The sequence below is a fragment of the Pelodiscus sinensis genome, chromosome 18, assembly GCF_049634645.1.
Source record: "Pelodiscus sinensis isolate JC-2024 chromosome 18, ASM4963464v1, whole genome shotgun sequence".
Taxonomy (NCBI): Eukaryota; Metazoa; Chordata; order Testudines; family Trionychidae; genus Pelodiscus; species Pelodiscus sinensis.
The window spans coordinates 18,036,883-18,063,544 of NC_134728.1; the positions used below are offsets into that span (position 1 = coordinate 18,036,883).

The following is a 26,662-nucleotide window of genomic DNA, read 5'->3' on the forward strand; positions in this document are numbered from 1 at the left end:
ACTTCTCCAGAGTTCATAAAACAAGTACAGCTGCATCAACCACCCCAGGAATGGGGAGGGAGGATCTGAGAGGAAGAATTTTATTCAGCCTACAAAAAACGGAAAAAGAAAACATAGTAGCAAGGGAAGGAGGCTGGCTGGACCAGGCTGCCCTCCGCAGTTCACTTCTTTAGCAAATGTCTGGCCATAACTCCCCGGATCCATGTTGTCCGCCCCTCTAAACACAACCCCCACCCACGTGCCAGTTAAGCTCTCCATTAAGCATAAGGCCTTTTGAAACAATATTTTGTTTCTCTCGTGTTTGTTCTGTTCACTTTCACTTTTCATTTGCTCTGTCCCTTTCCCCCTCCTTTACTGCGTCTCCCCTTATCTCTTCCACCACGGTCTGGTTTGCTGTAGGGTACAAATACTGTCTCTTTCCTGCCTCTTCTTTTCCAGTGTGGCCCCTTCCCCCGCCTCCTTCCCTTCTCCCCTGACCTCCTTTCTTCCCCCGTCTCTCGGTCTGTGGCTTCCCCTTCCCCAGTCTCTCTGGCTGGATTTGCCTCCTTCCAGCTTCTCTCACATGCTCACCTGCTGCCCTTCCCAAAGCCACTATTGCCCATGCACGTGGCTACTTGCTTTCCTCTCCCTCCCTTCTCTCTCTCCCACCCAGCCCCACGCAGGGTTCCTTACTAAGGCTCCCACCCTGACCTAACCCCACCGACACAGCTGCAGGCGCTCCCCACAACGCTGCTCATCAGTGCAGACTCCTTGCTGCATTCCTTAAAGAGGCAGCTCTCGCTCCACTTTCTGCTGCGCCTTCCCCTCTCACCAGTCCCCCAGCGCTCAGGGTCGTCGCTCAGATCTCCTGCAGACAGCACAGGAGCCCCTCCCGGAGGCAAATACCCAGCATGACCCCCCTGTGGATCACAGGGCATCCCCCTCCCCTCTGCTGGACGCTGGAGGGGGATCCTCCTCCCCCAGGCAGGACCCGCCTACTAGCTGCAGGTGGCTGCTCAGAACAGGAAGTTGCCACTGTTCATCTAGTTAATTTCACACTCTTGTCACTGAGCTGCTGTGTGACAGGGGCTGGCTAGGAGCGGGGAATCTCAGCCTGGGACCATTCACCCGTCACAAAGCCAGCTGGGGACTCCCCCCTCGCCTCCTGCCACTCCGGATTATCTATAGAGACCAGCGTGGACCTTTCTGTAAAGTGCAGCTGAGAGGTGATAGCAGGAGCTCGGGTGGTTTTTTCCCCACCCCACACCCCTCATTGAAACTCCTGTTTCCTCTTATACTTCGAAGGATCTTGCTTTTTGGTTGGCGTGACATTTCCAACTTTTCAGCCAGGGCGCTGTACATTTTTGCCTGCCCCATCTCCTCTCTCTATAAAGCAGGACTTGGTCAGGCGACACAGATGAGTTCCATCCATAAGGACCCGGAGTTTGGCTTGCAGACTGGGGACCATGACCCAAATCAAAACGTCAGCCCTCAAGAGGAATTCGACTTCTCGATATTATTCGATTATGATTATTTGAAGCCTATAGAAGGTTTGTGGCGACTACCCATAAAAAACCCAGCTGAAAACCCTCTTGCCCCCTGGATGTGTGAAAGAATGGCTTCAAAGTACCGAGCGTGAATGTAGTATGTAGGGTTTTGTGCCTGCTTCTTCTACAACTTGGGGGCAGAAATAACTGGTTTTTAGGGGATGGCTTGGCTCTCGGGTTGTTTTCTCCAGTTAACCTTAAGAGGGCAGTAGGGAAATGCTACCGTTTCTGGTTAGGTTACCATATCCGTTTTGGACACTCTACTTTTAGCTTCTTTGCAGTAGCAAAGGGAAAGGATGGTAAAGAGACCTAACCTCACTGCTTATCATACAGTAGCAACAGTAATCCCTTAAAATTAGCAGCTTTGGTTGCAATGAGATTAATGTCTAGAGAACTGGCTGATGAATTTAATCATAATGGGAAAACACAGCCAGTTAACTTATGTAATATATTACCTTGTGTTTGCCTATATTGCTCAAAGTTTCATAATCTTTGCAATTACCTTTTTCAAACACTGGGTAATGCAGAAGAGAGAGAAACATCATTTAAAGTATTTTGTATCATTTGAATTTGTTATTTTTAAACAATCACATTTCCTCACTATGACCCCTACCCTGCAAAAACTTAACCCACCTGTTGAACTTTATCTGCATGAGTTGTTCACAGTTGTAAAGTTAAACTTGTGCATAAATCCTTGCAGGAGTAAAATTATACTTTACTGGAGTGATTAACAGAGAATAAAGTTATTATTTTACAAGCTAGGTAGATGGAATGTGTGGTTGCTTTAAAATTCTAGGGTTCAGATTCTTTGTAAAGCAGTAGCTACCAATCACTAGTGCAAGGTAGCTTGGCTCTATCTAGTGACTTGAATTATTGGAGGCACTTTTCTGTCCTTTCTAAAATGCTTTGCACACAAGTGACAATAATACACTCTTGTGCAATGACATTGATGGTTGTTGAAGATGCCTTGCTATCCTCTTTATGACTATCATCATGTTGGCTGAAGAGATTGTGAAATTAAAACAACAGTCTTGTGTTATACTTGACACAATAATGACTGCTTAAAGGACTATATATTTTTCAAATTTTGAGAAGAAAAAAATTTCATGGGCCTGGACAAAAAACCTAAGATCATTTCTGAATTTTGAGGAATTCTCTAGTTTCAAACTTTACAATTTGAGTCCATCCAGGAAAAAAAAGAGAGGGGACATTTTCTTATCCTACTAAGCCCACATAAGACTGAGTTACTAGAAGTTGACATGCGAATATATATCTTCCCATGCACCCCGCCCCCAAAGTTATATGTTAAGCCCATAGTTCTCAGCTGAGATATACATAACTTTGGGGGTATTCAAAGATCATCCAAGGAGTATATCACCTCATCTAGATATTTGGCTGGTTTTACTAGCAAAGTCAGCACAAACTAGAATTTCATATGATGACTTCTTTATACTGCTCTATATACTTACATTTCAGTGTAGACAATAACATTTATATTTCTATTGATTTACTTTATAATTATAGGGTAGCAATGAGAAAATAAGCACATTTTTAGTAATAGAGTCTTGGGATACTTTTGTATTTTGTATGTCTGTTTTTGTAAGCAAGATGTTTTTTAGTGAGGTGAAACATAGAGGCACACAGTACAAATCAGACTTTTGAAAGGCATACAGTAGTTTGGAAAGGTTCACAGCCTCTGTGTTAAGCGGTCCAGGCCTAACAAAATTAAACATGCTTGTTTTCTTACTATTTGTTAACAAAGTGATGTAAAATACACGGAGTTCCTGTCCCCTAAAATGTCCTGTCTAAACTATACAGCAAACAGTTGACAGGACACAGAGAGGGGAATAACTAGGATTTAGATTTTGAGATGGAATCATTTTTTTTGTGGACACTGCACTTTTCTAGGAGGGATTTGAATTAAGAGAATGAAATGGGTTGCCACTTTGGAATTGGAAGAGCATAGGGGCAGTGTGAGAGAAAGAGATAAAATAGATATCAAGTATGGCACTGTTAGCATAGTAGATTTTTTAAATTGCTGCATACCTACGTACAAGCAATATTATAGAAGAATGTAAGTATAATCTAAAGTTTATTGTAAATTCATGTGATCTCTTAGGCTTAATACAATTTCAAAGTTGCTAAAGTAAATCAGAGGCTGTTGAGGGCAAGTATTTTTATGAAAACTGTGTTTCAGTGAAGTCTTCAGATTCTTTTTTCATTCATCTATTTATTGTAGAGGCTAGTGCTGAATAGTCGGTAGTGGGAAACTCCACAGAGTATTGTAGTATGTAGGTGGGTGAGTGCAGAAAGCTTTTCAGCCACACTAATGGTAAGCAGTGTACACTTGTAGAGAGATGTAACTTCCTTCTAGAGCCTGCTGTAGTGCTTTCCCCGTATTGAATGATTAGAAACCATAACTACTATTAGTCTTATTTGTTCCCAAGATGGAAATAATTAGCAAAAGAAGATCACAACAAAATAATATCATTGTAATCTGGACAACATTCCTTGTCTTTGAAAAGGCATCATTCAGAATCTGTAAGCAATCCGTATACATCAGTAATCTTTAATGTATGAATGATTAATACATGTTTTCAACAAAACAGAAAATTTAAAGGAAAATCGTTTATCCCTCTGTCTAGCTGGTTGTAGTTAAACATGGTTGGTTTTGAGAGATTTTGGCCAACATCTCAACAGGAGCAGGGTAAAGGGGTGCTTTTCAGTTTTAGATTCAAAACACAACTGAAGCCATAGGACTATCTTTGGATCCTATGTTTTGAATCCACTTCATACATTCAGAGACTTTTGGCTATGAGACTGGTTTTGCCTTATGGACTAGGGTGCTCAACCCACCTCTCCTGGCCAACCCTATAATAAGTCACTGTAAACCTGCCCCAAAGGATACATTTTTTGGCAAGGAAACAAATATCAATTTCAGGCTTCAGAATTGGAGCCCGAGGGATATTTGTTTTAGACAAATGAAAAAAAAACCAGCCTTGTAACTTGACAGTGTATTTTCAAGATTGTGTCTTAAAATTAGTATCTATATTACAATCTGTTGCCATGGAAAAGACAGTAATATCCTCATAGAAAGCAGTTTGCAGTCTCCAGTGCTTATGTATGCCTGAGACAACAGGAACATGGGCTGCTAAAAAAAATAACAGAAAAAAGTGTAAATAAAATCCAGCAGTCAATATTATTAATATTAGATTTTCATCTTTAAGCCAAGCATTTACATAGGCAAGAGTTTAGTAAAAAGGAACTACTTCCAACTTTGCTTTTCACTTTTAACTTTGACCTTGAAGTTTTCATATACTATCTTCTTCTAAGCGTATTACAACCAGAAATGCCAGCTTTTAACAGGCTGAACTGAGAGGTTTGCTTGGATAAACAGGCTTCTGGAATTCTGAAAAGAGGATGTGTTGTGCTGGAGGGATGGGCTCTAAGTTTTCCCATGGTAACGGATGGTGTGTGTAATATATTTTTAGGCCCTTGAAGATGCACCTGACCAGTGCTTTGAGGGCTTCTTAGGGCTGCTCTCTTGATTTTATCTAAATGTAAAACCTGACTTTGAGAGACTGTCTTCTCTGTTGCTTAGAGACAACGTCTTCTTGAAAACTTGTCTCCTGAATTTCTTCCAGTCGAAGATCACTATACCTCATTTTTCACTGAGAGAGAGGCTACAAATTCTCATAAGCCTCTGATGAATGAGGGTCAGAAAGTAACTTCCTGTATGAGCAGGTTATACCAACCATTCTGTACTGTTTCATACATCTTAATAGATGTAACTGAGTACTGGCCACTAAGGAATATAAAATGCTAGACCAGAAAAACCTCTGCACCACATAGATCCAATATGACAAGTCCTATGTTTCTGTATTCTGGAATTAGATGTGATCTCTGTTTGCTATCAGACAATCCATTGGGGATTAGTTAAGATCCATTAACACTGAGGATCCAGAATGGGGCACCATTCTTTGCAGAGTCATTTGAGACCCATAGAGAAGCCTTCTATTTTATAAAATGACTGAGGACAAATTCTACCCTAAAATATGAGCAAGTGCCACTAACACCAATGAAAGTCGGTGTGCCTATATGAAGGCCAGCAGTTGTCTTTTGAGCACAATCTTTTGCTAAGGCTTTGAATGTCCTAGGAAACATCTTCAGTGCAATGTAGTGACAATCTTTTTATAACAGGACACTGACAAGGTTAATAAGTCAAATTTGGGCCTGGCTTCTTTTGTTTTCAATCTCCATGTAATTTCCTCATCTCTACCCTACCCCATGTCCTGCCACAAAACAAAGTCTTTTATACTGTTTTTAGTAAAATAAAAAATAACAACACCCAAGTTCTGGTAAATAGCCCTAGAATAAACAAACCAGCATGCATAGCCTAGTGTTCATTAGCAGCTATGCAATAAAGAAACCAATATGCACATGTAGTAGAGAGACACACTCAAAGGAACTTAACTTTCACTCTATTCTTCCAAGTAGTGTAAATAACAGAAGAAAGGACTTTTAAAATATATGGAAAATATCTTTACTGTGCCCTTTCCATTATGTAGTTTATTGCATAATTTTCACATTCTATTGGCTGGATTACCCTCTCACCCTGGTGCAAACAAAAAATAAATCAAGGGAGTTACATTGTTGCAAATGACTGGTGAGAGATCAAAATCAGGACCATTACTTTGAATTTTCTTGATTTCTGCATCCTGGATGGTGCTCTCTTTAGCTGTTCTTGGATGATTTACACAAACCGCATCATGGTTATTCTGTTGAGCTGATGAGCTATTGCTATCTAATTTCATGCTAATTGGCTAGGTCACACCAGTGTTCCCTGTAAGCTGAGTGCCTGGGTGACCAGCCAGGAGAGATTCAAATACCTCCCAGATAATTAGCAAAGCATCCACAGCCTGGCAGCATATTTTTCTACTGTTGGTGCACATCTGTTAATGCCTCAGTGCACATAACAAAAATTATCCTGCACACAGAGGGAAGAAATTAGAGTGAATATTTATGGGGGCCTCTTGTATATATATGTGTGTGTGTGTGTGTGTGTGTGTGTGTAATAAAATATGAAAAATACTCAAGTTGGGGGAATCTTTTGAATATATAGGACCCTGATGCATCTTACCTTCCCTTATCAACTTCGACTGAGGCAGCTGGACTACAGATCTTGCTCCTTAAACTTAAATCCACTTACCATATGGCTACGTCTATACTGCACATTGTTGTGCAAGAAGATATGTAAATGAGGCGTAGGGATGAATATTGCCATGTCTCATTTGCATACCTAATGAGCCTCCATTTTTGTGGAAGGGGGTTTCGCGCAAGAAGGAGCTGTCTACACTGCTCCTTCTTGTGCAAAAAAACCCTCTTGCGTAGGAGCTGTTCTGCCGCTTATTTTCAGGAAGAACAGTTCCTGCTCAAGAGGGGTTTTTTTGCGCAAGAAGGAGCAGTGTAGAGAGCTCCTTCTTGCGCAAAACCACCTTCCACAAAAATGGCGGCTCATTAGGTATGCAAATGATAGGTATGCAAATAGATTAGGTATGCTCATTAGGTATGCAAATAGATATTCACCCCCGCACCTCATTTGCATATCTTCTTGTGCAACAAAGTGCAGTATAGACATAGCCTATGTGTGTTTTATCTTTGGGTACTTTATCAACTCAAGTGATAATTCTCCATGTTAATTAGAGGAAAGTGTGTAAGAAGGGTGAGGAATCTCCAACTACAAGGTGGTTGTATGAGCTTCTGATGTGTTTAGGAATCCCAATCAGGGCTTCACTGTGACAGGCACTGAAGAACCAGGCACCAGAAAAAACAACCCTTACCCAGGGAGCTTGCAATTGAGGTTTTAAGATGCCAGAGGCGGGTGACAAAGCCTTACAACTGCGAGGTTTGGCTAGACAGGCAGATGTATGGACACCTATCTGAACCCGCAGACAACTCCTCTCAAAATCTCACTGCCCCCAAAACTTTTTCCAGCAGGCTCATTGCATATATCATTATCTGCTTGCATGGAAGGAGTCTCTGATGCCTTTAGCTGCTTCGAGAGGGAGATGGGGAGGGCAATTTCCCCTAACATCTTCAATGGGGGAGGGGCAAAGCAGCGGGAGGCTTCTCCCTCTCTCTTTCTCTCCCCCTATAGTGCTCCTGTTTCTCTCCTACATGAGGTCCTGCCATTTATCTTGTCCACCCAGCCCCACTGATGCATCTTTGTGTCCCCACTCTTCACTGCACACGGCCCTCCCTTTATCGCCCAGCGTGTTTCTAACCAAGGGGATGGTCAGCCCCAGGAAGAATTTCTGCCCTCCGCCCCTAGACTTGCTGTCCCAGTTATGCACTTGCTACGGTTCTCTCCTCACCTGGAGGGGAAGGAGTCAGGGAAGGGCAGCCACTGCTTAGGGCCATCTGGCTGAATCCTCCTGCCAGGCACTCTCAGGGTTTGGGCTGCTGTGCACTTTTGCTGGTGCCTGTGAATGCAGAGGGAAAGCCGCTGGGCAGAGCACTCAAGTGGAGAAACCATCTAACTCATAGGTGTTGCAACTAGGTGTGCGGGGAGTGCCATAGCACCCCCTGGCTTGAAGTGGTTTGCATTATATACAGGATTTACAATTAGCGTCAATGGCTCCCAGCACCTGCATGATATAGATTGTCCTAACTTCCCCTCAGAGGCAGGAGACTGCCTTTGTTTACAAAAACAAACTCGTGTGGTGCTCAAGCGGGGGGAGCTGGGATGTTGGCTGGGTTTAGTCCTTCCTGGAACAGATTCCAAAACCCAGCAATAGTGCTAGCCAGACCGGGACTATTGACAACAATGGGTCTGGTAATTAAGGGCCCCGTTCTGCTTCCATGGAAGATGAAGGCAAAACTCCCCCTGATTTCAATGCAAGCCACACAGAAAGTGATTTAAATTTAAAGCAAGAATTACTGTTCCACACCAGCCTTCTCCTCTTTCTTCCTGCAGCAAGGTCTCAATGCTGCATTTGTCACATCACAATCATTTCTATGGCGACAGACTGTGATGTCACAAACACATGGGTTGTAGCCATACCGCTTCAGACAGTGATTTCATTGCATCTCCTAAACTCAGCAGAGTTGGGATTTGGATGGGAGAACTCCAAGAAAAAGCTAGGTACTGCAGGAAGTTATGTTGATGATTCAGTGAGCAGCAGCCTTTCCTCTGAGTCAGAACTGAGCCAATATGCCAGGGTAGCTCTAAACAGTTCACTGTGCTGCTGGAAGTGCTCTCTTTTGCATGAGATATAATAGTGAAATCTTGACTATTTTTTGGTCAATCAAGATCCTGACTTTTTTTTCCTTCTTCCAAGAGCAAAGATGTTCTGCTTAGTGCCTTGATCAGATGCCAGGGACGCATCTATTCTATCAATAATGTCTCATTCAGGTTACATTACAGATGGTTTTAATTTTCGTTGTGTGTAGTGTTGCTGGCACAGAATGCCTGCCAGGTTAACATGGTGGATGAGCAATCTTTGTATATACAGTCTGTAGAGACCTTTGGAATGTCTGAGGCTGAAAAGTGCTTTATGAATCTAGGTTCACATTGTTACTTATTACTGTGAATAACAGGGTTGTGCATTCTTCAGCTTGACCTTGTAGAGAAAGTGGCAGGTAAGAATGAAAGTGATTGTTGAAGGATTTTGTATTCTTAAAATTATGCTCACCACAATAATTTTATTGCATTAATATATCTTTAGTATTTATTCATGTGTGAATTAAAATTAATCTTTATTAGATATCCATAGCTCAATTTAAAAATATGTGAAGAGGTGCGGTCTGTTTGCAGTAGCATCTTTGAAAATCGCATATATATAGTAACATTTCTTTACTTCGCTCATGTCCTCCATGTACACATTCCTGAAAAATGGCACCACTTAGCAAATATAGCTAAGGATCTGAGGCCAGGAACTGTAACGTTACCACATAGATGAGACAGCACAATCTGTCTATGGCATTCATAATGTGCCCATATCACACTGCTGTGTATGATAGGGGCCATAGTTGATCTGGGAAATGAAACATGCAATTATTTTCTTGGTATGAAATTGGTCAGCCCGGAGGACCATTCCGTGATTAGAGTCAATGTAGAAGTTTAAGTTCCTATTGTTTTGAGATCAGGTCCTGCTCTTGTTGGAGGGCAGGGGCTGATTTTGCTCTCACTTACACCAATGTAAATCAGGAGTAATTCCACTGAAATCAAAGAAGGGACATTTTGCATGAATGGGAAGAGGCATATCATGTACAATAGAATCAGTCTCTGGGGTTAGGTGCCACAGAACTGATGACAGTCAGTTTCCATGGATACCAATGATTTGATATTTATCAACAATGACAAAATGTATCCGGCTCCAGATTTAGTTATTTCTAATTTGTTATCCTGATGAGCAGTCATGTACTGTGATGAAATAAGGCAGCTGGTAATAGAAGCCTGAAGAAATCCGTGAGTGGTACTTTGAGAGTCTTCTGTGGCTCTGTCAAATAAAAGTTTGGTTGTGTTTCTGAAGTATAAAATATAAGGGAGGAAAACCCACAAATAATTTCTTTTTAAATGCAGCATCCCAGAGTCTGTGCAAAATGTGCAGAACAAAAATTGGAACTAATCCATATTAGTGGGTTTTGGTATTTTGGAGTGAGTTTTTCTTGTTTTGTCTTAAATTAGAAAGAGTAATTTTATCAAAAACTCAAGTCCTTTTATGTTTTTTATTCACTTGGAAAGTGATCTAGTTCAGTGCAAAGCTGTCATTGAATGAATGATTTCTCTTTATCATGAACCCCCTGCCCCGATAACGTGAAAAAAACCCTGAAATAAAATGCAATGTGTGTGTACATGAGGATGAAAAAACATTTCATGGAAAAATATTCACTACTTTTTTAGATGCACAATTAGCAACTCCCGAGCAATGTTCCTTCTAATCTTTTGGATGTGCAGATTCTTCCATCCATGTGTGGAATCATTTTTATGTGCACCAAAGCATGTGCAAATGTGCACCACCAATAGAAACAAAAACCTCATTGTGGGTGCTCTGCTAATCAGCAGGGTGGCATTTGATTCTCTCCCGAGTGGCTGCACAAACACCCAGCTTACAGGGAACACCACTCCCAAGTAAAATACATAGTGCTGGTCTCTTGTGTGAAATGCTGTTTGAGAATGTTTAGGAGAATATGGGACAGTTATTTAAATACTTAAATGATGCTGTTCACCTGCAATATGAATAGCTGTTTGCCACAGAATTAATTAAGAGAGCAAATTAACCCATAAGTATAGTGTAATCTGACTACTGAATGCCAAGGTAATCAAAATCTTAAAAATATTCCATGCCTCTTATAATTTAAAGACAAATGTGGAAATCATTATTATGTTTTTCTTTAATTTTGTTCAGCGAACAAATGTAGCAGCACTGCAGCTAAAATATGTGTGCTTGCTAAATCTTGGGCATGATTCTGCTCTCACTAACAGATGCTGTTGAAGAGTAATTCCACTGAAGCTGATGGCAGTGGACTGGTGAACCGCTGTGTGAAATCAGAATCAGGCCCATTGACATCAATGGAAAATTTTGCTATTGACTTCAAAGGCAGCAGAGCGAGACTATGGCTTAGAGTCCCTAAGCATCCCACTCTATCTGAAAACAATCTAGATTTAGATAATTGTAGGCTTTGGCCTGCAACCCTACTTTACATGAGCAAAAGTTGCAGGATTGAACCTTGACATCTTCTGCTGAACCGTGGAATCCTTATTCAGACAAAATGCTATTTGAATTGACATCAAGAGCTAATTTGCCTGAATAAGAAATAGGTTGGTTTTCTTATCCATATTTAATTTTTAAATACTAACTGTACAGTACATTTTCTGATTACTGGTGTTCACTTGTTTAAGACTTATTGAATGCTTTGATGGGGTAATATGAAGCCAAATTGTTGTGTCAGACTAGCTATGTGAGGTATTGCCTTTTATTGGACTTTCTGCTGGTAGAAAGGACAAGCTTTTGGGCACCACAGAGCAATTCTTCTGTCCCGGAAAAAGTAACCAGAGTGTCACATCTAAATACAAGGTGGGGCAGATTGTTAAGAATATGGTTGCAATAAACTACTGAAGATGAGGTTAGCAATTAACACTTCTGCAGTCATGAGACAAAAGATGCTTGGTAGATTGCAAACTGTTGTAATGAGCCATAAAGCCAGTATCTCTGTTGAAACCATGATTTTTAGTGTCAGGTCAGATATGGAGCGATGGATAAGTCTTTGTTTTCAAAGATACATGTGTTGACATGTGGTGGTTACATTTTCTGGGCCTGAATAAGACCTGTGGAAAGTTTGAAACTTGTCTCTTCACCCCAACAGAAGTTGTTCTGATAAAAGATATTAGCTCACCCATTTTGTGTCTCTCATATACTGGGACCAACATGGCTATACCACTGCAAACACAGTAATTGATATATTTCTGTTGAACTTTGTTTTCATGATCTAGACTTTGCCATATAAGAAAATGGAAAACCACTTTTTTGTCTTTTGGTTTTATTCAGTCCCTTTGGAATCTAGTTTTGTGATATCTTAGGTCTCAGTCCAGTTCCTGGTGAATGAAAATATACAAAATATCACATCACCGCAACTGGCACTAATTTGTACCCTCTTGGCAGTGCTAGCAGAGAGGCCAAAGATTAAACATGTGTGGAACCCGAACTACTGTCTACCCCTACAGGTGACCCCATGTCAGGGTTCAGGTAGCAGTAGATTGGCAGGACAGTGTAGAGAAGTTTGCAGTGTTGCTGTCCATCCTGTACCTGTTCTGAGAATTTAAGCTCCCCAATCTGTTAATCCAGTATCTGTCACGTGCATTAACTGCAGTAAAAAATAATAATAAAAAAACCTACTATTCACTTAATAGCAGATCACATCCATTTTATCAATATGCATTTTTAATCCATGATTGCTCAGCTTCTGTAGTAATATCTATAGTCTTAAAGAGACCCTTCTTTTTCCAGAAGAACCGACTCCTTCACATAAAACCAACAGCCCACCCACTGGAGTTACATACCCTCATGATGATGTCTTGGACTATGGCCTCAAGCCATACAGCCCCCTGGCTTTTCCTAGTCTTTCTGCAGATCACATGGGCAGATATGGACAGCCAGATAGCATAGGGTCAAAATGCAACTTGGACCCTGTAAAGTCTGGGGCCTCTGCTTTGAGCCCTAGGATTGAGATCACTCCATCCCATGAACTGATTCATGCAGGGGGTCCCTTCCGCAGCAGAGACACAGATCTTTTGGTAGAACATCAGTCCACCTCAGCCACCGCTAGCCCAAGGTTTACACTGCCTGTCCCTGGCTTTGAGGGCTACCGAGAACCGCTATGTTTGAGCCCAGCTAGTAGCGGCTCATCTGCAAGTTTCATTTCAGAGACAAATTTCTCTCCTTACACATCACCGTGTGTTTCACCAAATAATGGTCCTAGTGATGACCTTTGTCCACAGTTTCAAAACATCCCTACTCGTTATTCCCCTAGAACCTCGCCAATAATGTCACCACGAACAAGCATCACGGAGGATACCTGCTTGGGACCACATTCACCATCACCCCGTCCCAACTCAAGGTCTTCATCACCAGGTGCAAAACGGAGGTATTCTTGCACTGAGCTCTGCAACACTCAACCGCCTTCTGCTTCTCCACGACAGTCAAGGACCCCTTCTCCACAAGCCTCTCCTCACCTTCCTGTGAGAGAAGACAGCTCTTTGGTCACTTACACCCAGTTGCCCAGCTCTTCGAGTCTCATGGATGCTATGAGCAACCTTAGCACGGATCCTCCCTGTGGTGTTCCCACGAAAATTTGGAGAAACAGCCCTGATCCCCCCTCCATGCCTTCCCACAAAAACAGCATTCCATGTCACGTCTTTCAGACCGTTGATTACCTTGGGCCTTGTGATCAGGAAGACAGGAGAAATCCAGCACCGGAATCTATTCTGTTAGTACCTCCATCTTGGTCAAAGCAACTGGTGCCTGCAATACCCATCTGCAGGTATGTTTTACTTTTCACGTGTATATTTTCACTGGCTAGGCATAGTCCTTGACTCTCACCAAATTCTTCACAGATGTGCTGCATTGCTGTAAATTATAAACAGATTGATTTTACCAGTGGAAGCACTGTATGTAATTTATTCAGCACCATTGGCATGCTTCAAAGACAAATATTGCCCCCCTCCCAAGAAGCTTAGATTCTGAGACCTCCAATCCTGCAGTATGATTCACCCATGTTGATCTTTGTGTTATGTGCGTTTGTCTCAGACCATGCTGTAGGATTGGTGCCTTTATATGTGGTGGCGTATTTAGAAAGTATAGACTCTATCTTTTGCGGTGCTAAATGCTCTCAAGTCCCAATGATGTGACTCACGTGGGAACTTAACCTACTCAGTAGCCCACAGACTTGAGTGATTTAACACATTAGCTCTAAAATCAGTAATCACAAATCTAATGCAAAAATATATAGTACATTACATTCTATGGGTTGTCTGATCCGAGGAGTTATTGCTGAAGTTTATGTCAATAAGGTAGTAGTTGGTTACAATCTATTTCCAACACTGAACATATTTTCTCTTACTGTAATTTTATAATACTAGATTTGCCAGTACTTTAATAACAGAAAAAATGTAGTATTTGGTGAGAAATGTTAGCATTTTATTATTGCTATTATCTTCATTTCATGTATCTTATACATCTCACTGTTCTTTTTATATCACCCAAACCAAAAACTCACTGTTTATACACCTGTTAACAGATTTCACAGTAATGATCAAAATCAAAGGTGCGTGGCAAAGATCAGATACAAGTGCACACTCTCAAGCTATTTATTAGGAAGCTATTGTGTCTCTGCTCAGAGTGTGATTTACTGAAATATTTGATAATTCTGGATTTTGGTGGCACTTGTAATTAAGTGCACAAGGTGAAGCCTTGACCCCATTGATGTTAATGGAAAAAATTCCAGTGACTTCAGTGGGCCCAGGAGTTTACCCACAGCACCTTATCCCTAGGGAGAAGAAATGCTTACATGTACTTTTCTGAGTACCTATTCTGTCTGATGCCTAAAGAGGATCACAACTGAGAGTGCCATACTCAAGGCAGATTGCAAGAAACAAGACTAACACCCCCCAAATCTATTATTAGATTCTCCAGACGAGTAACAAATAAACTTCCACAGTATCATACTCGTTAACGAGAAGCCAAAACACAGTCCGCTTTAGGCATTCCAACCCCCAGTTCAGTAGCCAGACAACTTTATAAGAGGTCACTGAAAACCCATATCATTATATATGAGATTCTACCAATCCCAGAGGCTCTGATGTTCACCCATAGGTCAATAGACATTACAGATCTTACCCAAATATCACACACACAGCCAATTCTTAGTAAAATAACTAATTATTATTAATGATTACTATTATTAATAATACAAGAGTGTTATTAAACAGTGAAAATAATCATATACATTACAAGTGATTGCACAGTCTTTAGATCAGAGTGGTAGCAGGGATGGCAAATCTGCCAGTGTGCACAAAAGCCTCTAAGGAATCGTCCCAAAAGGTTAAAATCCAAATAGCAGTTTAGGCGTGTCTGCATTGCCACTTTTCATGCTAAAACTTTAGTGGTTCAGGAGTGTGAACACTCCTCCTGAACAATAAAAATTTTAGTGCTGAAAAGCACCTGTAATGAGAGGGGGTCATTTTTTTTATTGCTGGGAGAGCTCTCCTTCAGCAAAAAAGATTGACTACGCTTCCTATGTCACAATATAACAGCAACAGCACTGTAACATGGCAATGTCGACATACCCTTAGATGCAGAGTCTGTTCGCATCTTTCCAAACATTTTCCAGGGTATACCAAGTAACTATTTGGAGATCTCAGTCCCACAGCATAAACTTTCTCTGTTTAAAATTTGGCAGATTAGAGACAGCAGGATCAGACTCACGGTTCCTCCTTTATAACTGAAACAGACTGTCTAGTGTTTTCAGCACAGCATGCCTAAAGATTCTTCTTTGTTGAGCAATTATTTACCACATATACACACAGTTAACCCAGTTGTGCTGATTTACTGTCATTCATTATTTCAGGGTAAGCGGAAGGCAGTACGTGTAATACAGGCTGGATCTCTCTGGTCTGGGACCCTGGGGACCTGACCGATCCTAAAAGACGGATTTTGATGGACCAGGGGAGGTCAATTCCAGCTCCCCTGCTGATGGACTCTGGGCTCTCCTGGGGTCCATCAGCAGACCCCCACCAGACTCCCCATCTGGCTCTGCTGCTGGGGCTCCGGTGCCTGAAGGCTGCTAGGGCCGCTGGGGCTGCACTGCTCTGGGGGTACTGCTGCCCCAGTGCGGCTGAAGCTCCACACCTCTACGGTGGCTGGAGCTCCGCTGCCCCGGGGCCACCAGGGCTCAGTGGCTCCAGGCTCACTGGGTCTCTGCAGCTCCTGGGCTGCTGGGACTCTGCTGCCCCAGGGCTGCCAGGGGCCACCGGAGCTCTGCTGCCCTGGGGCTGCCAGGGTCTCTATGCCCCGCCAGCCCTGGGACACTGGGCTCCTGGCTTGCAGCCTGCCATGGGGCTGCCTGGGCTCTCTGGTTCAGGGGCTTTCTGATGCCATAACATCCATGGCTTGGCATACCACTGATATTGCCGGACCAGAGTCCCAGCCCAGAGAGGTTCAACCTGTACCATTAGTTTCATGTAGCCTCTCACATCTTTGAACTTAATGTTGACTGAACACATTCGCATGCAGAAGTAAAGACAATTAAAACTGGAAAGGGACTTAGCATCTACCAGTTAATTCGGTGACAGTCACAAACTTCTGCAGGATATAGGGATACAAACACTTTTAGCCTCTCCCCAGGGTTCTGTTTCTCAAATGAATGGGCACTTGCTGGTCTATTTACATCTCTTCAATTCACATACATGAATTGTCCTGATTACAATTGCAGTGCCTCTTGTTAAGTTATTATGGGTAAGCTGGTTTGCCAGCATCACACCTGCACCTCCTCAGGTTTTCCTAACTGACTGATCTTTTCCTGTCCAGTGTACCTGTTGCATCCCTTCCACCTCTGGAGTGGCCACTCTCTAACCAGTCTGGCTCTTACGAATTGCGCATTGAAGTGCAGCCAAAACCTCACCATCGGGCACATTATGAAACTGAGGGGAGCCGAGGGGCAGTCAAAGCACCAACAGGAGGCCATCCGGTGGTCCAGGTAAGAGATTTTAGAATGAATGGAAATGTGCAGGCAGTTGAGATTGGGGTGTGGGGTGGAAATCATGTTAATTCATTTTTATAAAATGTTTAGGGAGCTAATCCTGGGGAGGGGGATATGTGCAAACATAAATGCAAACCAGCAACATGTTTGTACTCTCTAGCATGTGTGAAGTCTGAAGTTGAGTGACAGTGAACTTCAAGAAGTTTGGAGATTCATTTGGGAAATGTCCAGAGGCTCAGCCAAAGTGTATGCCAAGTTTTTTGGATTAGAAATCACATTAAAATTCTCCTCTCTCTGTCAGGAGATGCCCAACAATCCTACTTTGAGCTGAGACAGCTTAACTCTCAAAACAGTCTCTCCTTTTGTGTCATTTCACGCCTTTTGTGATTGTTAGTATTTTGTGAAATAACTACCTAAGCCATTTTCCAACTTCAGAAATCAGCTCAGTGTTGGGTTCAAGGTGTGGTTTCCAGCGAATGCTCACAGTAGATCTCACTGTCTCTGAACCATTGCCTTTCTCCCTACTGCCAGCCAGGTAAATTGCCCAGTCCAGCTCCCTGCTATGCAGAACATATTCCTGCCAACTAGATGGTACCAAGCATACTTCTGAATGCACCTAACCCTCATGAGAGTCTTTTTTTATTACAGACTGTAACTGATAAGGGCTCATCCAGCTTCCAGTACAGTGAACAAACAGACAGTGACCACTCCTTTTGACTTTAATGAAAGTTGGATTAGGGACAGTGTGTATCTTCAGCTACAGTTTCCAAAGAGTTAATAATACACTGCCCCTAACTCATGGGAGTTAATTGCAGACAGAGCTGGATGATCCTCTGGAGTTAGGGGTTGAAGTTTTGCAAACCTCTTAAAACTATTTTTTAAAATTAATTTTCCAAGCTCATTTGAGTTCCCAAATCTTTCTCCCCCTTCTCTAATATAAACTCTTCCCTGCCATGATCTGTGTTTTAAAATCTCATTGTCCTCTCGCTTATATCAATGTAACTCCTTGATTTTCACCCATGCAAATGAGAGGAAAAGCGGCACCCACATTTTTCTGCCTAAAGCAAAACCTGTGCAATTTATGGGGGTTGCAAGGTTCCCACCCCCACTCCATAATCTTTACTAACACAGGTGGGTGCCCTGTATATGGCACTATCCAGATTAGCCTTACTTTTTCTATTACTTTTTAGAATTTCTCTCTTCCTATTGCTAGTTACTTTTTTCCATAATCTTTCTGCTTTCCCCTCCGCTCCTCTCTTCTCAACTGTTTCTACCTATTTTTTCCATCACTGCCTCCTTTTTACAAAGTCTCTCCTAAGTGGCTAGAAAACCCTATTATCAATTGATCAGATTATTAGTAGGGTTTTAGGTGGGTTTGAAATTACTCCAGACAAGTTTACTTCTCCCTAGTTTAATCCCTCAACATATGCATTTTAATGTTTGGCCTGGGATATATTTAATTCACTGAGCAGATGCTAAATCTTGTCTTTACTTAATACTTTGCATGCAGTTCCAGTTGTCAGATGTTGTAACAATTCCTTTTTTTAATGTACTGGATATACGACCCCAATAGAAAATCCATCTACCAGCAACAGTTGGGGACGGGAGGACAATTGAAGTACACAGTACTGGGATTGATTTCAATAAGTTTGATAGCCTGCTAGAAGGTTGTAAATAGAGAGAAGACATGTTTATTGGGTGCATTAGTGTGTAGAGAAAGGGTAAGTGAGTTTAGGGTAGGACTTCACTTCTGAATTGGGATGATGTAATCACAGAAACAGTGAGAGTTTTTTTATACGACCTATGGTTTATGTGCATTGGAGTCTGACAAACATCAGTGATCAGACATCTGCACTGATGTAAATGGAAGTCACTGCATTGATATCAATGGAAGAATTTCAAATTTATACTGGTCTAAATGAGAGCAGAGCTTGGCCCCTTGTCTAACACAAAGGTAGATGAGCTAAGCCGTCATTTTATGGAATTAATTATTGTAAGGCAGACTGTTGTCACCTTCCTGATTAAAAGCTATGGATAAAAGCATGGCTGAGTAACTGAGCAATATTCCTGTGGGACCTGCCAATCTTTAAGTTATCATCTTTCTTAGTTCCTTCTCATTTCAGCTAATATTATTCAGGAAGTAAGAACAATTGTTGATTGGTGTTCGTAGAAGCTAGAGTAGTATGGGAAAATGATTCACGTATATCAAGCAGACAAGCACAGACACAAAAATTAACTTTGATTAGCCAAAGGCAGGGTTATATCCTCCAAACTTTACTCTTGTACTAGGGCTTGAACGGGAAGGCACTACATCTTCTAGCCTGATCCAGCAAAACATTTTAAGGACATGAACAATCCCACTGATGGGTCTAAGCATGTGCATTCATTTAAGCACAGTCTGAAGTGTTTTTCTGGGTCAGGCCACAGTGCTCAGCATCTTGCAGGATCAAGTTCTCGGCCCTGACATGATTAGTCTTACTTCAGCTGGTCTGCACTTAGGTGTCAGGAGTGTGAGCAAGGGGATTAGAGCAATCAGTGGCCAGCATGTTTTTGATGTACATCAGTCTGCTGATTTAAACATTTGCAGTCACTTAGTTTATGGAACAGACTATCTTATTACACAGGGCAGTGTGTATGGCTCTATGACATAAATGACCAATCAGTATTTACTCATTCCTTATGTTGCTTATAAGTTGGCAACACATCCTGTCCAAAGATAGTGCTCATCAGCAATGTTCCCTCTAATCTTTTCCATCCACGTGCAATATATCAAGGCATGTGTGAATGTGCATCACCAGTAGAAACAAAAATCCTAGGTGTGCACACACTGCAAATCAGCTGGGTGATATTTGAATTGCTCCTGAGCAGCTGTACAAGCACCCAGCTTAGGCTACATTTACATTGCTGGCAGAGAGTATGCTAATGAAGCTCTCATTAGCATTTGTCACGCTGTCATCTGCATATTCTCTCCTTTTTTGAAGCATAAGATCTTATGCAAAAGGGTTTTTTTGTGCAAAATGGACCTGTCTACACTGCTTGTTTTTGCGCAAAAACCTCTTGTGCAAAAAGCATCGGCAGAGACTATGTAAATGACAGCATGACAAATGCTAATGAGTGCTTCATTAGCATACTCTCTGCCAGCAAACGCCTGCAGTGTAGACATAGCCTTACAAAGAACACTGTTTATCAGTGGGATGTTTATCATAGTGAAGGAGTTCTTATGATATGCAGGGGTAGAAGTGGGAGCAAAGAACAGTGCTTCATTTTTTTCCTCTCATTGATATCAGTCAGGAGAGTTTTATGTTTCCTGGTGGAAACAAGAACAGATATTCCTTATTCTATCAAAATTTTGCAGTCAGATTTAAATATACTGAACTGTACATTCAAAACATTAATGGCATGCTCTCCCAAACAGCTGTGCTTCCCAACAGATGTGAATGTGTATGAAGAAAATATGGACAGTTTCTTTATAAGGATTCATTATAAACCTGGAAATATTCACTGGATGTCAGTTCAGTCTAACATAACAAGGTTCATATGGGTGCAGAGTAATATGACAGAGTTGCACCTGTATGGTTTATGACATCTGAAACCAGAGCAGGCTAGTAAAATCCAAAACTTTTAGGTAATAAAATTTGTTTGGCTCTGATTTTTATTTCTTCCACTCAATACATTTCAACATTTGTATTCACTCCTTTTTAGTTTGAATTGTACAGAAATGAAAGAAAGAAAGCAGGGGAGCAGTGCTGGTAGTTTGGATGATAACTAGTACAGATTGTGTTGCTGAAAATGTACAGGAGCCTTTTAGCAGCTGGCTGGGAATGGGCTATTAAGGAATGAAAATTAATGTTCAGCAAGTTCTCTCCCTGTTAAGAGTCAAACTAGGAAGCTGAGGTTGCCAACACAGTGTTGATGGGGCTGCAGTTGTCCAGCAGCCTGATAACTTGAAATTATAGATTCACAACCAACTATGTTTCACAGATCTTAAAGCACGTCACTGAATTTCCTTAGAAGGGTTTTGCTAGCACCTCTCTTTAGTAGCTTTTCTAAGTCTGACCCTATATAATTCTCTTTAGTGCTATCTAAATAGCGCTTAAATACAACGTCCCAAATTCACCCCTTCTGTAGAAACTCCATTGTCTACACTGGAATTACAGCTGGGATGAATTTGTCCCATTCATCCTATTTGATTCCATTGCTAACATCTATGATATCTGATTCTACCATTTCAGCTATCCTCTCTCTCAAATAATCCCACTTTTAAAAATTCTTTTAACATAGTTTGGGAGAGATCACGTGTGTGTGTGTGTGTCTGAATGATCCCACAAATTCTTTGTAAGGAGAACATTTTCACTCTATTATATTGATGATTTTTTTTTTTGGCATTGGCCTGCATTTTTTTTCTTTGTTTAAATCTGTCTTTTGCATGCACGCCCCTGCTTCTGGGTACGCTGAAGCTATGAGCCGGCAGATCTCATATCCTCTCAGTTTTATCTTGTGGTTGATCATTCTGAGGCTGCTTCCTCTTCTTGGTGTGTTTAGTACAGAACATTTGGAGCACAGAACAGGGGAACTTGTATCACTGTCATGCTCCCCAGAGGGGCAAAAGCCACTAGTGAGAGCCACTGACAGGACAAGTCATAGTGAAGTCGGACAGTGGTTTTCAGTTTCTTTTTCATTTGAGGATCCCTACCCAATGTTGAATAGAGCTGTGGAGTATCTTTGGAAATCTTAGACATAAGTCTGCAGACCCCCTAGGATCTATGGACAACAGGTTGAAAGCCACTGATCTAGGACATTTGCTTTTGTGTTTTACATTTTGTGTTTTACATCTCTGAGGAAGGCAACAGGAGCCTGTGTGTCAGGAACAAAAAATGATGCTAACAGGAGGTTATATTCTGACCAGGCAGACATGGTAACTGATAATAGAAGGAGGAATTGGAAACACCTTCCGTTTTCTTCCTTTCGAGTGTCCATCAGGGTTATTGGCATTGGAAGGTCCAGAAAGGCGGTGGGGGAATAGTATTTCTATTACAGTACCCCTAGTCTAGAGGCCCCATTCAAAATCAGGCCTCCAGTTATGTGAAAATGCCACCCAGACACAACGTAAGGGAGAGCGTCTGCCAGGAAGAGCTTATTACAGAATAAACAGACAAGACAGACAAAAGGTGGCAGAGCAAAGAAATATTATAACCCCCATTTTACAGGTAGGAGAATGAAGTTAAAACAGACATACGCAACACAAAAACTGAACCTAGATCTAATCCAGCTCCTCTGAAAACTCCCACCCTTACCCAAGCAGCGAGTGATGTGGAAATACTGACATTGCATAATTCAGAGGTGCCTAGAGGAACTGGGTGTGCAGTAGGACTGGAGTGTGAGTACTACCAGCTGGGCTTCTCTTTGTCTCCTTGATCGCGCCCACAGAAAACTGTTGAAATAATATATGCATGTGTATGAAAACTGAGTCAGGAAAAGAAAAGGAGGTGAAGCTAGGCAAAGAGATTTTCTTTGTATCGAGTAAAGAGGTGTTGAATTGTTTGGTTAGGAACATTTTGCACAGGAAAGACCTCTTCAGTTCAAAGATTAGAAGCTCAATTGAGGTGAATTTCACCCTGGACCAGCCCACCTTTATTTTGAGGAGTTTAAGTAGCCCCTTGGTTTTGTGCCAAATTGGCTTTGCAGAAGGCTGAATTTATTTGAAAAGTTAAAGCCGTTACACTTTTTATCTCAACGTGTTCCCCTAAACAGCGGTGTAAGGTTTCTGTGAGCTGTTAAACAGATGCTAGGCTCTTCCCCTGAAGTGACTGCCTTTTAGGGTATGTCTAGACTACAGGCTTTTGTCGACAGAAGTTTTGTCGACAGATACTGTCGACAAAGAGCGTCTAGACTACATTCAGTTCTGTCGACAAAGCAAGCTGCTTTGTCAACATGGCAGTGTAGACGCAAAGGACAGTTTAGATGCAATAACGCCTTCTGTCGACAGAACTCTGTCGACAAAAGGCGTTATTCCTCATAGAATGAGGTTTACCAGCGTCGACAAAACTGCTGAGTTCTGTTGACGTTATGTCGACAGAACTCAGCGGTAGTGTAGACCCAGGTTTAGTTTTGTCGACAAAACCATGTAGTCTAGACACACCCTTAGTAAATGGGCAAAGGGACAGATTTTTTTTAACCAAGCTTAAGCATGTAATGTTGAGGTTAATTTGTGCAAAGATTGTTCATATAATTTGGATAATTGTGCTTTCCTGTGGGATAATTAGTCATCTTTTTCATGTACAGTTATTCCATTTGTATCTCACTTTTCTGACATTCTGGCCCATGCTCTAAAGCATGCTGGAAATAGTAGCTTTAAAGAGTGGTGGGGATTATACAAATCATACTCTTTACTGGGGATTATACATGTGACTAGCACAGCAGGAGCAGTACAATGCACATAGAAATTAAACTCAAACTTGGGGAAAATTTGAAAGAAACCTGACAGTAAAGAGTCTGCTTTTGCCTTCTAACCCAAAAACTTGAGTTACTTCTCAGAACTGTATTTTTAACAAAATACTACTTCTCCACCATTGTCAGCTGAGTTGATGCAATTAGCGATGGCTATTACCTAGATATGGTGGATTCCAGCTGTGAAGTGCACTTTTATAGAGAGCCTTTACGCTCAAGGAATTGGTAAACAGTAACTATTTAAAAGGAACTTTCACAACCCTGATATCTTGTCACTCTTTGGTCCTCTTTCAACAAATTCCTCTCCTACGCTATTGCTTATGTACCTTTGTCAAGAGTTGGGATGAGTTGGATGAAAAGCACATCTTTCTCTTCCTGGTAAGGACAGGTCATTATTCTCAACTATTTTGCCTTAACCTTTCACCAAATCTAATCTAAGTTGACCTGCTCTTATAGTGGGATTTTCAAAAGCACCTATATTATTTAAGAGCACAAGTAATTTAGGCCCTTCTGGAAATCCCAGGGTTTATAGTAACTTACTGGGAGACAAGCAGGAGTTCTGAGTTCTCTTCTGGGATCTGCCACTACATCAGTATATCTTGGGTCAGGTCTACTCTAAGGGGTAATGTTGAACACAACTCCAGTTTTGTGAACAGCATAGCTGGAGTTGATTGTACCTTAATTTGAGTTACCATGGTGTTTACGGCAGGTCGACGGGATAAACTTTCCTGTCAACTCCCCTTTCTCTTCCCAATCTGGCGGCGTACCGGAGTCAATGGGAGTGCGATCAGCAGTTGATTTAGTGGGTCTTTACTAGACCTGCTAAATCGACCCCTGGGAAATTGATCTTGTAGCACCAACCTCCCAGTAAGTGTAGACAAGGCCTAAAACAGTAACCCACCCCCATCCACCCCAATATGAATGCAGTTGTATCAGCCTGAAGGTGCTTCATTACAGTGTAACTATCGCAATACAGGAAAGGAAATAAGCTATAAGGTACCTTTAAACCCGTATAGCTGATTTAGTATGATACTAATAAAAAACAATCACATCCATAACCAACATATTGGTTCAACTTTCATGTACAGGAAATGCCTTAATGTCTTCTGAGTATCAGATTCTCAGATGAAAGGAATTAGAGGAATACAGTACAGAATATTGCAATTCCTAGGCTAGTCTATGGTGTATTACATGTTGATGTGGAACTCTTTTCCTATATTCCAAGAAAGAGAAGTGCCAATGTTTAAAATGGCCTCATTCAGTCAACAGAGAACACCAAATTTTCCCCTCCGTAGCCCCCTGTTTTCTGACTCTTTAGTAATTACTGTGACTCTTGCTTGTTTTTTTTAAGTAAGTAATTGAAGCTACAACTGTCCAGGTGTTAATGAAACACACAGAAGTTTGTCTTATAATAGGCTTACTTTTTACTTTCCTCTTTGAATCAAGCATTCTACCGTGGGTGTTCTCTTGTGGTTCCATGTGAAAGAGGACATTGTTTTCAGGGCTCTGACTTTTGCATGTATGTAAGTTTAATGTTCAGCTAGTACTTTTAGCGTTATGAGTAAAACCAGGCAATCAGATGTAAACATAGTAATAGATCATGGTTTTGATATTGCAACTCAAACACATACTGAGTGGGACTTACTTTTTGAATTCAAAACTTAGCTATTGCAAGTGGGTATTCTGAATATGGTAAATAAAATAAGGCAAATACTAGTTTTCTCCCCAGTTTCTTTCCTCTACTGTCAATGCACTCCATGCCCACTACTTTTTATAGTGATATAAATGCGACTAGTTGGGTAAGGTCTATACTAAGAAATTACATTGGTATGGCTACATTTCTCAGGGGTGTGAAGAATTCACATCCTTGAGAAGCAGCTGTACTCACCTACCCCCAGCATAGATAGTGCTAGATCAATAGGAGAATACTTCCTTTGACCCAGCTATTGCTATCAGAGTAAGTAGTGCCTACACTGATGCACTCTAGCAGTGTAAGTAGTGCTGCAGCTGCAGTGTTGTAGTGTTTGAAATGTAGACATACCCTCTGTGTGAGTCTGGGTTCCAGATTCAATTTCTGCATGTTTGCTCCTGGCTTAGTATTTTGTTTGCACAGACTGTATTGAACACACTGAAGCAGACTCCTGCTTTGCTCAGCCCAGCTACTTTCCATTCCTAGCACTCCAATCCTCTCCTTATATGTTCTTGTAAAGATTATGGCCCTGATATTCAGAACAGCACATGTCAAACTGAACACGCAGTTATTGCCTAATTTAAGTGCAAAATTCCTAGAGTAGTTTATATAACTGTGCATATAAACAGCCAATTAGACACTAAGCTGATCGTTTTAGTGTGGGTAGATCTACCTCAGTTATGTGTGCAAACTGGAGTAATAGTTATGCAGTTCTGAAAAGATGGGGCTGTATTTTGGGCTAATTTGAAAAAACACTCTTTTTAGAAGAATTTTGCTAAATATTAGGACATATTGGGCAGTTGTCCTTATGTAATCCACATACCTAGTGGGTGTGGTTCACTGTCCCATGTAGTTGCATGTAGACACTTGCAGCAAGAGATAAGCACAAGTGTGCTCTATAGCTGGCTTTATAGGGTCAAGCTGTAGAGGCTCCTATACTAAGCTCCAGAGGTGCCAGGTTCTATTCTGCCAGGTGGTTACACTTTCACTTAGTTACATGGTTCTCTGATGTTATAGAACTTCAACATTCACTAGAGCTCAAGAGAAAATGAAATTGCTAGATGAATCAAAAGTAGTTCCTGTAAACCCAGAGGAACCTTATAGGAAACCAGATTGGTTAATAGAGAATGTCAGGTATTGCCCCTGATGATGAAGCAAAATTGAAGGAAGAGAAGTTAGGTATCTGGTCGGAAAAGACCTGTGGGAGTTTGGGCTATCCTGTAATCTATGGCTGCTTTAATAATTGTGAGAGGAAATAACTGGAACAAGTCCCCTAGGGACATGAGAATGCTCCATCACTTGAAGTCATTAATTTGAGGCTCAGGGTACGGCTAGACTATATCCTTTTTTCGGAAAAAGCATTTTGCGTAACCATTTCCGAGGCTTTTCCAACATTTGACTGGGCCAAATGTCAGAAAAAACCCTCTTTCGGAAGCCCCTTTATTTCTCATGGAACGAGGAATACAGGGGCTTCCAAAAGGGCATGTTTGCTCTTCCGCGAAAAAAAGCAGAAGAGCAAACACATTCCCTGGATGTGGAACAGTTTTTCTGGGATACCTCTGGACGTACCCTAGGTAATTCTAACTGATACACTCTAGCTCAAACAGAAGTTGTGGGTTTGATATAGAAATTACTGGCTTAGGTTCTTTGCCCTGTGTTATGCAGAAGGCCCCACTAAATTATCATAATGGTTCCCTTCTAGTCGTGACACCTATCTGTGCCAGGTGATTGTGTGTATTTA

General features: G+C 41.5%; 1 protein-coding gene across 8 annotated transcripts in view; it reads left to right on the forward strand.

Annotated features, from left to right (window-relative positions):
- NFATC2 (nuclear factor of activated T cells 2) overlaps positions 1 to 26,662 on the forward strand; it is a 145,306-nt gene that overhangs the window by 14,578 nt on the left and 104,066 nt on the right. For 2 of the 8 annotated variants that reach the window (XM_006129435.4, XM_025187908.2), the window contains exons 2-3: positions 12,536 to 13,568; positions 16,613 to 16,781. In XM_006129435.4, the coding sequence (XP_006129497.1) occupies positions 12,536 to 13,568; positions 16,613 to 16,781 (1,202 nt within the window). Of the gene's footprint in view, positions 1 to 982; positions 1,530 to 12,535; positions 13,569 to 16,612; positions 16,782 to 26,662 lie in introns of those variants that run through there. The other 6 variants (XM_014576720.3, XM_006129434.4, XM_025187907.2 and 3 more) reach the window with 6 other exon arrangements.